Source organism: Pyxicephalus adspersus, chromosome 3 (genome assembly GCF_032062135.1).
Source record: "Pyxicephalus adspersus chromosome 3, UCB_Pads_2.0, whole genome shotgun sequence".
NCBI lineage: Eukaryota > Metazoa > Chordata > Amphibia > Anura > Pyxicephalidae > Pyxicephalus > Pyxicephalus adspersus.
The window spans coordinates 136,409,962-136,426,445 of record NC_092860.1 but is presented as its reverse complement, the minus strand read 5'-3'; the positions used below and the strand labels follow the sequence as shown (position 1 = coordinate 136,426,445).

At 38.2% G+C, this 16,484-nt stretch overlaps 1 protein-coding gene across 1 annotated transcript in view; it reads right to left on the bottom strand.

Annotated features, from left to right (window-relative positions):
• Positions 1 to 6: 6 nt before the first annotated feature.
• The window catches only part of EVC (EvC ciliary complex subunit 1), a 62,069-nt gene continuing 45,591 nt past the window's right edge, over positions 7 to 16,484 (bottom strand). Inside the window, exons 14-20 of the mRNA XM_072406455.1 lie at positions 13,969 to 14,179; positions 11,219 to 11,425; positions 8,277 to 8,421; positions 7,834 to 7,936; positions 6,874 to 7,000; positions 2,920 to 3,013; positions 7 to 974 (exon numbers count right to left, since the gene is read on the bottom strand). Of these exons, the coding sequence (XP_072262556.1) occupies positions 934 to 974; positions 2,920 to 3,013; positions 6,874 to 7,000; positions 7,834 to 7,936; positions 8,277 to 8,421; positions 11,219 to 11,425; positions 13,969 to 14,179 (928 nt within the window). The 3' untranslated portion in view covers positions 7 to 933. The remainder of the gene's footprint in view (positions 975 to 2,919; positions 3,014 to 6,873; positions 7,001 to 7,833; positions 7,937 to 8,276; positions 8,422 to 11,218; positions 11,426 to 13,968; positions 14,180 to 16,484) is intronic.

Sequence of the window (16,484 nt, the reverse complement as noted above, 5' to 3'; positions counted from 1 at the left end):
GTAAAATAATATAGCCTATACAAAGGCTGTTGTGTAATGTTATAGTAAAAATGATCTGTTCATTACATTCTGCAGCTTCTGTAATTTTCTAAAAAGTCCACAAAACTTTAATGCACAATAGCAACCAAGAGGCATTCTGTTTGTGTAAAGAAAACTCCCAGATTTGTCTTGTTTGTGTGACTGAATCTTACATTTACATTTTGGACATCCACTGCAGTAAGAATGTAATTTCTTGTGTATGCAAGGGCAGGTTTTTGGTTTTACAAAATAGGGGCATTTTTTTTACTCCCCTGATGACACTGATGCCATGGCAATGTTTTCCTATTTGCTCACTGATGTAGACGTTGTTGTCTTTGTCTGTTTATGTAGGAACATTTTATACTCCCATTAATGAAAGTAGGGGAATTTATAATGCAACTGACCTCCACTCTCGGGGCATTTTCTTTACTCCTAAAGACCCTTATGTCTAGCTCTTTTAATATTTAATACTCTATAATTAGCTGGTGCAAAAATGGCTTTTCTGTAATCTAGTGGATCTTCTGTAAAAAAAAAAATAAAAGCAAATGTCAATACAATAACATTTACTTTGTTTTTAGTTCACATCCAGACATTGCTGTGCCATGGCAAGTGACCTCCCAGCATGGGTTCCCCCTTCTCATGCCACACTCCAAACATAGGAGACTAGAATGTGCCATTTGCCGTCATTCAATGCAGTGAATCATGAACCTTTTATCAAAGTCAGTGTAAAGAGCAGCTAAAATGTGAAAAAAGCATCAACCTACACAAACCATTCAGAGCTGAATTGGTATAGGTTACTGCACTTTTCCTGCTTTACTGAATAAGTGTGAGATCACGATTCATCCATCATTGAAAGTTCACACATGAATCATATAAATGTTGTGATTCATTCTCTTCTATTGTCTTGGAATATTGTCACTTTGTCTTCTTTATAGGGAGAGCTTTACTGGCAGCTTCTAGAAAAAAAGAGAGCAATTTTTTTAATGTTACAAGTAGCATTTCCAGGCACCATGAAAATGATTCATTGAGTTAGTAATAGTATAGAGATCATAGGTGGTTTGTATGACTTGTAGAAGAAATCTGTTGCTAAACACAGATGAGGTTGTTGGTGATCTTAAGGACTGAGCTCTTCTGCAACCTCCTGTAACTCTTTAATGACCAAGACAAACTCTTCAGTTGTTTCTTTTTGCATATCAAAGCACAGCTTGTTCCAGAAGTTAATGTCTAGGCTTCATAACAATTTTCTTTTTGCTTAGTTTGTGATTAACTAACAGTGAGTATAACAGTAACTGACATCACGCTGCCTATTAATATGTTGAGACAAACATCTGTCCTAATTGCATTTATTAAAATGAATGGACCTGTTCTGACTTACATACAAATTCCACTTAAGAACAAACCTCCAGTCCCTATCTCGTATGTAACCCGGGGACTAGCTGTATAGCAAAAAGGCTTTGGGTGGGAATATACTAATGGAAACTTGCTTCCAGGTTTGTTATGGGCTAGGAAACATTCTGCTTATTCTGGTACAACCATCATTCAAAAAACAACTGGCAACCCATCTAATTACTACATTGCACAGTGCTTAGCAAATGTGGTTTCTGTCTTTCTGGACCAAGATTATTGATCATGGAAAGACAGGGATTCTACCAGCAATAGTGATATAGACTGTGTGGCATCTACCTGCACATGCTGAACGCAAGGATAAAATCAAAAGTGATTTGGGAGTAAGAAAGGTCTAACGTTTGCATGTGTGACTTTAAAGTAACCATGGAACACACCAAAGACATTAGAAGATTGTTTAAATGAAACAGATTGTTTGTAGATGAATAGAGCACATACACTGTAATGTCCTCACTCAAAGTGTGACGTTCAATGTGGAATTGAACTCTGCTATGCTCATTTGGATTATTTGAAGTCCAGAGATGGCCATGAAATTGCAAATCATCTAACAGTAAGATAGCATGGTAAGCAGCAGCAGCTTGGAAGGTTATGGGAATAATTAAGCCCTTCAAATGAAATGATGGAGCATGCTAACAAGGCTGTAGCTGATTACAGACCAGAGAATCAGTGCTTAGATGACTAGACAGGTATGTTATTTTACTGACAGGTGTGAAAGGTATACAGTAAAGTGAAAGAATGTGAGGGATATTGGTGGTCTGGTCTTTGTGCTATATATGCTTATGTAGGAGAAGACAAGGGAGCAGGAATGCAGGGGATTGTAACAAGTTATGTTGGAATAATTACTAACAGCATCAAATGGGTCATTTTAAAATAGAGAAAAAAGATTTTGCTATCTGCTCTCATTTACACTAAATTGTTTTATCCCATTCATTAATGTGGAGGCAGTGAAGCTCCATGGAGTCCTTCCTGCTTGAATGAATCAGAAAAAGCTCAGAGATTGGAGAAGAGCCAGATTATCAGGTCACATAATGAGAAACTTCTCCAATCATTAAGCTCTTTCTGATCCTTTCACCGGGAAGAACTTTGTGGGGATTTGCTGACTGCACACCAGACTACAGAGCTTCTATAAATGGACACAGTCTGCATAGCTCAGTGTGAAGGAGAATTTAATTGATCAGAACTATATAACTATATGTATTCATCTGAGAAACAAGAAAGACAAGAGTTGATTTTTAATAGTTACATTTAACACTGATTAAGGCAGCACTCCAATGATTTACCTGTTAGGAGTTGGGTGCATGTGTGTTGTTGTTTGTGTAGTTTTCTGGGATTTAAACATATTGATGGTGAGTTTTGGTGATAGATACTTTTAGAAATGTTGGATTTAAGTGATATTTAGGAAAATGTTGTATATTTATATATTGTGTTTGTTACAAGTTACAGCTAGGGAAAAGAGCTTATTATAGAATGGGAACATCTATATGGGTTACAACTCACCAGGGTGTACAGATCTGTTGGTTCCAGGACTGCTGTCTGTAAGTCGGATCCTTGCCATTGTAGCTAGTTCAGCGATGAAATCTTGCTCTGCTTCCTGAAAATAAAAATCAAGTCACTGTCAAATGGTACAACAATATAATATTAGCACTGATTGATGAACCTAGGTGCATTCTCATTTGTAACTTGTACTATCACTAGGTAAATAGATTTCAGCTTATTGAAGAGAAGTGAAACCTCTCTAATGGGGTCCTGGAAAGCCAAAGAACCTGATAGGAGTTAAATCCTTTAAAAACATTTTTTATGCCATCTAAACCTAATAAAAACAAGTTTTTTTATGGTTTATATACACGTTAATGATAAAACGTAAAGGGCATAACAAGAAATATTGTTTCCCCTTCTTCACTTTTAAATATAACTTCAACTTTAATTGTGGCTCTCCCTTTAAGAGTTGACTCTTCTAAATATTTTGCTGAGCACACACCGCAAACCTATCCATTATTATCAGCAAAAAAATGTATACAAAAAGGCTGCTCTTTAATCTCTCGGTGAAATTGATCAGAAAATTGGCTGCATGAAGCAGGATTAAGAAATGAAAGTGACAGAAGAGATTGGAGATGATGAATTTATTGCATTTCTGGGTTATCACTACAGGGGTAATTCCCAGCATGGGATATTTGTTTGCTGTGTCTGTAGACAAGCAATGGATCCAGAGGATAGATAAGGTGCAGAAAATTGCAGTCAAAACTGGCCATACAGCGTAATCCTAATGCAACCGCATGACAGGGAAAAACATTTAGTGTTTATGGGTTCTGCATTACTCCAGACCTGAAAAAACAAATAATAACCGCTTTATAACCTATTTAATATCCAACAATGTTTAAAACAATATTCCGTGTTTTAGTAAAACTAGAGTTCTTCTTTATAGAGGTCACAAAGCAAAATAACTATATTAAAGCACAGATGGAAGCCGTGATTATCAGATTATATAACAATTCATGGTACTGTAGTGAAGTCTAAGTTATTTAACTAAAACGCAGCACAGGGAGTGAAAAGAAATGCCTCCACCTGTGGCTTCTTACATATATTTTGATCTCGGACTGATTTCCTTTGAAGTAGAATGACAGTAGGTACACTACATCTTTTCTACTATTTTAAAAAGCAATATGTTAAATTATAATTCGCTGCTGTGTTCAAAATAATACATACAGCCTTTCTTTGCATTATTGGCATTTAGTTTAGGAATAGTTGGTTCTACAGTCAGTGCACATGTTTGCCATTACTGTACCAAAACTTGCTGTGTTTTATTTTTGTTTTTAAGAGAACTCCATTGTATGACTATTCATTTAATTAAAAATATTTTCAAAAGAATATATTATAATATAAAGATTTTATGCATGTCATCTACCTGTAAAAGCCTCTCTATTGTAGGAACCCAAAAGTCCTGCGGTAACTACAAAGTGTGGTCCACTTGGTTGTCATATCTGTAGCTTAAGGGCTGTTATTCAAGTGACCTTCTGTAGTATTTCCTTTGGCTTCATCTATGACAGCTACATGTTAGGTTGTGTAGGAAGGTGAGTGGAGGGGCTGAAGTTCTAGGCCAGCACAAACAGTAATTAGACACTTCTAGTAACGAAAGATACTTCTAGTAAAGTAGATTAGTTAATTGACTTTTCTACAAAGTTCGTTCAGTACATGGTAGGTTGTATTGATATAAATAGGGGTAGCAGACAGTTACAAACAATGACACAGGAGAAGGAGAGGACCCTGCACACAAGAGCTTAAAATTTAAAATTTTAGGGCTGCGAACTGGCGTTTGGACACGTAGAAAAAAACGGTCAGCACAGGATAGCCAATTGCACTACTAGCATGGCTCAGTTTTGTAGCAAAGCATCGTCATGGTGGGGTGTGGACTCCTAAAACAGCCACCCGAAGAACATTTTGCATGAAGTTGGCATCAGATAAGGCTGTAAAATTTCTTGGTAGAATTCAGAACTTGTGAACAGAAGACCATGTGGCAAACTTGCAAATCTGGGAAACAATTGCTTGATGTTGAAAAGCACAAGAAGCAGTTAAAGGTATAGTAAAGCAAGTCTTAAAAACAAAGAGTGGAAACCAATTCTAAGGATGCGTACACACTTATGGCATTTGTTATTGGAAAGGATCTTTCATGATCCTTTTCAATGAACAAAAGACTAAAAGATGCATGAATGAGCACTGTACATACAGCACTATTCTGCTCTATTGAGAGGGGAGGGGGGAGAACGAGTAAGTGGCACCCCGCTGCATTTTCTCACCTTCACTTGCATTGCGGTCGTTCGTGGATCCACCAGGTCAGATCCATGAACGACATCGGAGGGCCCCTGTACACACGCCAGATTCTTGTCCAATATCAGCCCTACAGCGATATGGACGAGAATCATCTGTAGTGTGTACGTAACCTAAGACCATAGGCTTGGATGATGGTCTGCCTGAGCCACCTACAGATAAAAAAGGCAGCTACATGGGGAAAGCCTTAAATAAAGATCCTTAGAGAGACCAAATACAATAGAAAGGGCAGAAACCTGACATTTGAGAGAGAACTAGACCGAGCTGAACGAAAGAGAAAATTCATCCAACCAATACATTTCTGGGGTTTGAAGCCCTGGGATTTACACCAATTGAAGAATGCCTTTCATGTCCAAGGACAAGCCTTAAAAGAAGTACACTTTCTGACTTTTATCATTATAGGAATTATAGGCTTCCCTTTCCTTGAAAATCTGGCCAAACTGAAGTCAGTGAATGTGAAGTAGGATGGCAAACCGGTCTGTAATACAAAATATCCTGATGATCTAGTAGTGTCCACAGAGTATTCGCTTAAAAATCTTTATAGCAGATATGCCTATGCCAGTCCAGATCAATGAGGATCACCAGAATACCCTCCATCCCAGTACTGCAAAGAGGACATGCAAGACGTTTCCAAGGGGAGAGATATGGGATACTGATCCTGCAGTCACTATTAGAGAATATCTGTACCTGAAAGCAAACCCATGCAGATTGTTGTTGAACCTGGAGGCTAGAAGAAGGAATCACTCTCCCAGGTCCAGATGCTGTTATTATGTCTTAAATGTGAAATAATGCCTAGGACAGGATCCGATTTCCCTCCTTTGCTACACTTCAGAGACTTCTGGTTCCTTTTTTATGATCAGTGTATGACACCTATGTGGCTCTATTGCTGATCATGAATTCAGATTGGAGGACCCTCCAGTAAGTTGATGCTGTAAATACAGCTAAATCAGCTGAAGTTCCAGGATGATGATCTTAAAGTAAAGCTTCAATAATACACAGCTGCAATTATTGTAGTTGGAAAGCATCTTTGACAATCCTTACCAACGACAAAAGACTGAAAGTTTTTCGAATAAGCGTTGAACATACAGCAACGTTCTGCCCTATGCAGAGGGGAGGGGGGATAATGAAGGAGTGGCACCCTGCTGCGTGCTCTCCTCCTTCACTTGCATTACAATCGTTTGTCGTCCATCGTTCGTGGATCCGTCAGGACGGTTGTTCGGACGATGGATGACGGGCGCTGTGCACATGCCAGATTCTCGCCCGATATCAGCCCTGAGCCAATTATCGGGCTAGAACCATAGGATGTGTGTACGTAGCTTAAGGAATCTTTTGCAGGCTGGGTGTTCATGCTGCGGATACTCCAAAACATAAAAAGAAAAAGTTTCCCTGACTCCATAGCTGGATCTTCCTTTCCCAGTTATGAGCTCTGCTGTACAATGACTGCAAGAAACTCATATCAAAATTGATGTACTTGCTTGTATTTGGAAGAAATATATTCAATATTGCACAATGATCTCATAGCTGTAATAATCTGTTTTTGAACGTCTGTCTGGGGTTTATTAATGAAGAAAACACTTATTCCCAGGGAGGGTGCAGTGAATTATCACTATCACCATTCTCTGGATTTACCTTCAGCTTGTTTTCCAGCTGCCCTTCCAGGAGATGTAGAAGAGATTTCTTCTGTCTTAAGGAGTCCAGGCGGCCCTGTTGATACAGTCTGAGCTTCTCCAGTAATTGCTTTTGTAGAGAAACCAGCCTAAAACATAAAAACAATTGATAAGAAGACCCAGTTCAAGGAATTGTTATTATTAATAAACAGGATTTATATAGCACCAACATATTACGCAGTGCTGTACATTAAATAGGGGTTGCAAATGATAGACAGATACCGACAATGGCCCTGATTTATTAAAGCTCTCCAAGGCTGGAGAGAATACACTTTCACCAGTGAAGCTGGGTGATCCAGCAAAACTTGGATAGATCTGGTCCAGGATCCAAATAGCAAATGACATTGAAAAAATCTATTCCAGGTTTGCTGGATCACCCAGCTTCACTGGTGAAAGTGTGTTCTATCCAGCCTTGGAGAGCTTTAATAAATCAGGCACAATGACAGAGGAGGAGGAGAGGACCCTGCCCCGAAGAGCTTACAATCTAGGAGGTGGGGTTAGGTACAACTTACTAGATTTATAAAAGACAAACAACATTTTTTAATTTTTATACACAGTGGTGTACCAATAAATTGAGATGCACAACCACGAGTGCACTAAATGCAGAGAAAACTTAATTTACCTGTTAATATCTTTTCAATGAAAGTCCACAATACACAAAGCTAAATAAAACAAAAATATGGCCTACATCCATTTCATGCTTCCACACCTTTTTTTTTACCCTATTGCCTTTTAAAAAAGCATACAGTGAATTTTTGTCAATGTACAATGTGTGCACAGCTTTCACAGTTCAGGAAGGAAAGCAAAACTTTGAAAACAAAATTACATATACTTTATAAGTTAAGCCTCTACTGAAGACTTCACAATATCAAAAAATATATTTTAACAAGCAAAACTGAATAATGTAATATTTGCAACAAACCTTCCATGGAGAGAATGACCTGATTCTTGCTGTAAATCCTTTTCTTTGATCTCACTGCTGGCCAGTTTCTGGTTACTGCGTACTTTTGAACTAACTAAAATATCTGAAAAGACAAAAAATGCTAAATATGAACTTTAGTAAATAAATTGTAGCCAGTATATTTGTTAATTTCAGACTGGGCAACCAAAAAAATACTGTGTATATAATATATTATACATTATTATATATATATGCAAATGTAGTTGCATAGTTGCTTAGTGAATGCAGTGATAGTTCACTTTGCAAAGAATAACAATAAAAAAGAAATCTTTTTTTGCACAGTTGGATATCATTTCATTTGCCAAGAAACCAACCAAGGTGCTAATTTCATAATTCACTCTGCTTTGTGAACAGCCTGCATTCCCTGATGACTCAGTACACACACTAGTCCACCAATCTTTTACCTTTCATGGCCTTTAGCTGTTTACTCTTTTCCTTTTCATAATCCTTCAAGATTTGCTCTGTGTTTTCATAGTAGCTTCGCACCAGATTGTTCACATTATTGCTGGTGATATACACGCTCTCCACTGCAGCCTCCAGCAGCCGCTCCTGTCATCCAAAATCGGAAATATTAAATACAGGAAATAAGATGCATTAAGTAAGAGATCTGAGAAGTTCAGCAGACAATTCCCTTCAAATCCTAATTTCATTTTGTCCAAGTACAAAAACACCATCTGGACTGTGTTCAATTATTTATTTCACCATCCAGAGTGGGTTCGGAGCCTAAAATAGAACACCACAGGCATTTTGACATCTGGAGGGATCTGCAAGACGTTTACATGTAAGTCAAGGTGATTCATATTCACCTTCGTTACTGTATTATTGTGTCAAAAAGAGGTAGTGATATCCCAGGAAAATAAGGCATACAAGCCCTTTAACAGGTCATTTTTGTTCTCTAACAATTGTAATCTTTTTTAATTGCCATATGCAGATAAAGCATTTCACCGCCTGTCTGATGTGTGAAGTTGTAATTCAGGGAAAGTAGTATAACAGTCTAAACAAGTTCCAATTCCAGTTAGTATGTGATGTACAAGTCTCACACAGTAAACAAAAAACTTCTTTGCCTCCCCAGTCTTAGCCAAATCACCCATTAGTCTCTCACATGCTCCCCCTCCAAGACATTGCAGCTCACAGTGGGAGGGTTTCATCAACACAGGCAGTGCTGTCAAGCTTGTGAGTAGTGGGTGGGGCCAGGTGATGATTGACAAGCTATAAGCCAGAGAATTTGCAGGGACTGTCGAAAGTCCTACTGTAGTGGGTGCAGGCAAAAACTACATTGGGGTGACAGTTTTGCTCTGGAAGAAGCAATGTATCATCATCATCACCCAGTTATAGAATGTTGCATTAAAATGGACCTATCATCACATTTTCTACATTATATAGGAGTGCCTCTCCCTTTTTATATAATGTAAAAAAAAATTTGGGAGGAGGCCCACACCCCTTCCATCTTTACCACCACAGCGGTAAAGCCTGAAATGTAAACGTGAAGCCTCCTGGGATATTTGCATCGCATTTCAGGCATGCATCGATATTGGGCATGCATCATCAGGGGCTTTTCTCAATCTTATGCATGTGCAACGAGATAGGAACTTTTTTTCCACCATTTCAAGGAAGACAAGTTTGGGTGATGTGAAGAAAAACCCAGAAGAAGAAGAAGAAGAAGGCCTTGCTTATTGTTTCATCCAGCACTGGAAAAAAGAGGGAAGCTGAGGCAGGGCGGAACTAACTAGGCTTGGTTTGTGGAGGGATCGAGAGTTTTTCCATTGGTAGAGGTAAGTTAATTTTTTTTTCGCTTTAAGTAAACTTCACTGGCAGGATTACCGGGTATTTTTGAAATTTTGTAGTGGAAAAATGTTAAGAGTGGTTTGAAAGATTTGTATTTTTTGTTCATGTGATATCATTCAGGTTTGTATCCCATCCTAAATATGTTGTGTGTATGAGGCATGCTTTCCAACCCATACAAGTGACATATGATCTATAGAAGGTTTCACTCTGAAGACTCTGAGACAGTCTGAAAGCAAAGAGCTACAGCTGTGTTGTTGCTTTCTCACCCACGGTGCTCTGTAAATCCTTTGTCACATAATGAATGGTTATTTGTTGGATTACACACATCAGGGCAGAGATATTTTACCTGAGCTTGCAATACACATTTCCCTACATATGAGCCTTATAGGCAATAACAGCTTCACATAGAGAATATAAGAACGCTACAGTTAAAGTTGGTAGGGTCAGTCAGTAGGGTGTAAAGGGAATGATTAAGATACCTGTATTGGGGTTATTAAACCAAGGGATTTAGGCTTTTTACTTTACTTCTCATGTAACTGGGGTAAAGCTCTGCTGACTTTTGCAATACAATCACATGCAAGCAAAATCATAAATTGTGCAGAGTGATTATTGTGAAAAGCCTTAACTCGTTTAGTAAATCAACCCCATCGTGCATGGGTGTGACAACAGCATCCCAGTCATATATCTCAAAATGGATAAAGCTGTGTGTATTAAAAGATGCAAAAACATAACATTTCTACGACACAGAGACTTCATTTATCACGGTAAAAAAGGTCAACGTGTCCTCAAAACAATTTTGTGCTTTTCATGTCTGTCAATTTACCAAACTAATATTTTGTTGTGCCATAGAAAGGTAAATAATAAAAAGGCCTCCAGGGCTCCTGCTCTATTTTCTTTTCTATCACTATAATATCAGAATTTTGTTCTTAGTCTGTCATTACCACTTTAAAGTAGTATTAAACCCTCAGTTATTATTCATGCTTCCTTCTGGGTTCACTGTACTAGCTGTACTTTCATTTTTTTCAGAAGTTCAGAAGTTTTTCAGAAGTTTAGAACTGGACTGCTGCTGTCTGCCTCTTGGCACACTGTACACATCATACAACCATGACCTGACCATGTGCAAATTGACTAAATGTCCTATGACACCTTGTGTTAGCACATGTGTACTCTGTTCTCCCCTTCTGCTGGCCCTCCTTCCCACAATTTCTGGAATAGGTGGACCGGCATTATTTAATAAACATTATTCTTTGGCCCATTTCTTTCTATAGTATTTCAAATAAATGCATTTATTCACATGCACCCAGCTGGGGGCACTGATTTGGTTGGCTAAATAGGGGATCTGCAGGGACCCGAAAAGGCAGCCCAGCCACTATACAGACTAATGGCTGCTAGCCAGTTTACGTTGTCCTTTTTAAGAGCAGAAGATATAGAAAAAGCATCAAACGTTTCAGTAAGAATATGAGTGATGCTACCACAGTATTTTTAACAATACATGGGTAACTTATAATACTTGAATTCAGTCCTAGACAGTGTTTTTGGATACCATGAAGAAAAGCATCACCTTAAATTCAATGTTGTCTTCGATCATATTTTTGGCAGCCTCTTGCTGTGCATGGTGAATCAGGCTCTGTCCTATGGCGCGCTCCATGTGCCGCCGAATCCCATGATTGGCTTCTGTCAGGTCTAAAAGAAGCTGCTGCTGAAAGTCACTGCGCGCCTGCCAGGTTTCCTCTTCCAGCTTGCTTTCTTCTTCTGAAATATGAGCTTCCTGCTCAAAAGAAATAGAGATGTTCAATAAAACAGAGTACTATACCATGTATAGACAGCAGCTCTGTCCTACCCTATGCTAATACCTGCTTCATTCTAGCCTGAGGATCAATGCACTACTTTATATCATCTTATTTTATTACCATGTAGAATAATATTCAACACTACGTCACTAGGAGGAGAACCTGACCAATACCTGAAGGTTCTCCAGCAGCAACCTTTACTGCTTACTCTGGCCTCTGGATATATAACCTAAAACCCAACTCTGAGCTGAAAATACAGTGGGTTCCCCAATACTGTATATAGCCAAGGGAAGGAAGTACAGAAAGGGAAGAAGAAATATGCAAAAATATTTCATTCCTGTTTACCCAATTCTACAATTAGTAGGACCAGTGTGGACAATGGGGACTCAATACTGCACTCACTTCACAACACAAATACACGTCTTTCAATAATTTAACAAAAATACACAGGTAATAAAATATAAAAACAGACAAAATATTTAACCCAATAACTGAAAATTGCACATTAAAAAAAAAATATTTTTGTTTTTTAATGATTTTTTTTTTTACTTTAAAGATACCTCTCCTTCTGTCTTGAATGTCGCAGTAAAAGACTGAGGGAGAAACCCACAGCCTCCTGGGTTACATACATCACATATCCCAGGAGGTTGTGTGCTGCTTCCTCCGCGCATGCTCGAAATTGGGCATGCATCATCGGAGAGCTTTTCTCTAAAAAACAAACAAGCATTGGATCTCACACATGCGGATTGAGATCAGCACTCCTTTTTATGCATATATATATATATATATATATATATATATAAAATATGAAAAATGTAAACATTAATTAAAAAAAATATATATCGTATATACCCGCGTATAAGCCAACTTTTTCAGTACCCAAAATGTGCTGAAAAAGTACCCTCGGTTTATATGCAAGTCAGGTGGATGGAAGCACCCGATCCGGCAGCCGCATCCAGTGGTTTCTGTTCCCTGATGACAATGCCATCAGGCTGCGACGGAAATACGCTGGCCGCAAAAGCCAGCAGGGGTATGCCGGAGTTATGCCATAGTTACGGTGGCTACACGCTGGCGTAACTCGGGCGCCAAATATAAAGGATTGAACAGTAGTAAATACCGTGTCAGTGCAATCTGATTGTTATACAACATTGTATGACATCAGGTTACTACTGAAAAAGCCCACATACCTTGTCCCCACAGCTCCTCTGGACACGTCTTCTGTTTTAAAGCCACCGAATGCAGAGACCAACTCTGGAGTTTCCCAGTGACGTCGGTGCGGGCGGCGGGAAATTCAAATATTTTTGTATTGGATTCAATACAAAAGAGCTGTATTGTGTCCAATACAAAGATATCTTTATATAATTTATATAAAAACACAAAAATAATTTAAAATAAAAAAAAATAGTTAAACATGTAATACAACTGTACAGAAGTATAATATATATATACATATATATATATATATATATATATATATATATAATTATATTAATATTTCTTTGTATTGGACTCAATACAGCTATTTGGTATAGAATTTCCCACCGCTAAGTCCCGGCCGTACCGATGTCATGCAAACCCCTATTGATCTCGGCTCTGGACTTGGAGATCAGAAGAGGCAGCCGTGTCCCCTGGACTGGCGGGGACCAGCAGGATGTTGGGGGACTGAGAAAGGTAAGTGTGTTTTTTTTTTAGGTTAAAGTAACCCCGAGTGTGACTCACGATTACTGCTTTTTGCAACTAAAATCCACCCATTCGAGTCATACTCAAGATTACCATTTAGGAGGGTAAAGTTTATTATTAAATTTATTAAATATTGGACATATTTCAGTGAATTATGCCTAAGAATTACAGGCCTACAATGTAAAATAAATTTCTATGCATAAAAATGTAACACATTTTGTGTGAAAATAAGGACAGAATTAGAACGCTAGGCGGGCTAAAGTGGCTGAATGCAGTACGCTTTGTACTGCTTTCAGCCACTTTTTCCAGATAGAATCATACCGCCAGTGAGGTAAAAAGAATTTAGTGTTTGGGTATGGTAAGTAGTATACCTACCTAACCACCAAATTCTCACTATGGTTTTGTTTACTTTAATATGGCTGTAATGGCCGTATTACACATCTTTATTGGTATTTATTTTGAATATTGAAACTTGCCAGCAGCTCCAGCATTTCCCACCCTCAGCTTATACGCAAGTCAATCAATTTTTTCTGTTTTCCAAGTTAAAAATAGGTACCTCGGCTTATATGCGGATAGACTTATACACGAGTATATATAGTATATATTTTTTCATATACATGTGAAACATTGAAAAAAATATATAACAAAATATACTTTTTATAAATTTAGGTACAAGGTAAAACCAGTAGCGCCATCAAAAAAATTCTACAGAAAATACGTATATGGTTTGATGGATCTTTTACAAACTTTTAAAGAGCAATAGTAGGTGGATATATCCATGCTAAGTGGCACAATTGAGGTCAAAGACCTGTAATTAAAGGATGAAGCCATGTAAGCTTACCATCTCATTCTGAGTTTGCCACTGCTCCTCATCCTGTAAGTGCCACTTGCCCTTTTCTAAGGCATGCTGCTCCTTCAGCTCTTGAACAATGACAATCTTTCTGGACATCCTCATCTGTGTCAGGGTTGCCATAGTAATGTTTCGCAGGGAGAGCATACGCATGACAGATCTCAGCAAAAACTTGTGTCTCTGTACCGAGAGTTTCTGGGATCTGGCCAAAGGAAAGATGGATTTACCACACAATTCACTGCAAATCTATAGGAACAAAAGCTTGTAGCAACAAAAACAGGAGACATATAGGAAATGTGTTTGCAATCCACAGACACACAGATAGGACTATTTTCAGAATAGTGTGAACATGAATATTTTTATTAATTTATATATGTATATATGATGCCCCATTCATGAAGGGGTGCAACCAATTCATAAAAAAAGCAACCTACTAAAATCCAATAACTACCAGATACAATTAGTAAATCGTACTTTATTCACTGACTGTCAAACAGCAAAAATATATGCACACAATGCCCACACATTTACTCATTGAGCCTGATTTATTAAAGCACTGAAAGGCTGGCGAGTATACAATTTCATTATTGAAGCTGGGTGATCCAGCAAACTTGGAATGGATGTCTTCAAAGTTATTTGCTTTTTGCTAGCAAAGTTTTGAATCCTGGACCAGATCCACTGCAGGCTTGCTGGATCACCCAGCTTCACCAATGAAAGTGTATTCTCTCCAGCGTTGAAGAGATTAATAAATCAGGCCCAATGTGTATGCATGCTGTGCTCCCTGCTTACTAATGCTGCACAAGACCTGTGCTTTACCCTTCTTGATGCAGACATATCAGTCAGGAAAACAAGTGATCACTTTTATGGCTCAGTTTTTCTCCTACAGGGAATATTAAGTCAGGAGTCTAGAGAACAGTGAAATACAGACATAAACACTAGCAATATTGCAAGCAAATACGGTTGTTACATTAACATATACTTTTAGGTGAACATTAAAAAAAAGTCACACTGTGAGCTTAGTATGATTTTTTTAAAACATCAATTATTGATTTGGGTCAAATTAATTTATTAAGTGCCTATGTTTTAGGGAATGTTACACAACTGTATTGTCAAAAGTATATGTATGAGTCACTATTTATTTTACCTTTCATTTTATTTATTCATTTAGGATTTGGTTAGTATAAGAGTGTGCTTAATGATTTAGTGGAGCTAACAAAAAGCATTTGCAAAGTATTTAAACAGGTTTGCTGAAATTTTTAAAGCCCATTTGAACTTTTAATTAGCCAGATACATTCAAGAAGCATCATAAAAAGTGTGCAAAATATAACAGTTTAATTTCTTTAAATTCAGCAAGAGTAGAATATCATGTGAATGGGTTGCACACTGCTCAGAAGCATCTTTGCTTTGTGTTGGGGAGCAGTGATCTCTTTGGTGCGGTCCAACCACCTCTTGCTGTAGGGACCTCCAATTAGCAGGAAGCATGGACTTTTTTGACTAACTAAACTAACTAAATAAGATATTAGTGTGACTCAGTAGGAGTCATGCCAAACGTCAAAATAGGATAACTGCATCCTGTAGAGCAGGGGTGTCAAACTCTTTCCCAAGGGCCAAATATGGCCCCCAAAGGGCAGGGGTGTCAAACTCTTTCCCAAGGGCCAAATATGGCCCCCAAAGGGGATTTTTTTGGCCCCCAAAGGAATTCTAAATATGAATTGTAGCTGGGGTTGTCAAACTCTGGCCCAAGGGCCAAATATGGCCCCCAAAAGGGGAATTCTAAATATGAATTGCAGCTGGCCCGCCGCTGCATTGAAATAGCGCCGCTACTACAATTCCAGCCATCACTCACGTCTATAGACCAGCAGCCTCTCTGCCTATGTGTGGCCCCGCATTGGAGTGTTGGACGCAGGGAATTGTAGTAGCGGTGCTATTTCAGTGATGAGGGAGTTTCAGCCACTCATAACATTACTCGCATTGGACTGTTTTCTTGACGCACGGAAATGTAGTAATGGCGCTATTTTTCTATTATAGGCTTGTTCCAGATTGAATGTTAAGTAAAACTTCTTTGTTTCCAAAGAAGAATGAAAAGGTTTTATATTTAATAAGAAGGAAAAACATCCTCAATTTTTTCAATAAACTTCAAGTTTGGCATGCGACTTTGCCTAGGTTTTTAGTTTTGGCCCTCTGTGTATTTGAGTTTGACACCCCTGCTGTAGAGGAATGCTCACAATCTCCACCATATTGTCAGGGTTCAGGCCTTTTTTTGGCTGCTTTAAAAATCAACTGTAAGACTTTGAACATCATTTGTAAATATGTGCTTGCAAAGTATTAGGCTTATTGTATAGCTTCATTTTGTCACAGCTCTATTTTGTTGATTTTAAACACATATCTGAAAGGGAGAGCTGACTGACACTTTGAACGAAGTTAGGAGAATTGTGAGCAATATGTGTTAATAATAATAAACAGCATGTACCTTTAGGTGCTGGAGTGGTGCTCTTGATGTCCTGCAG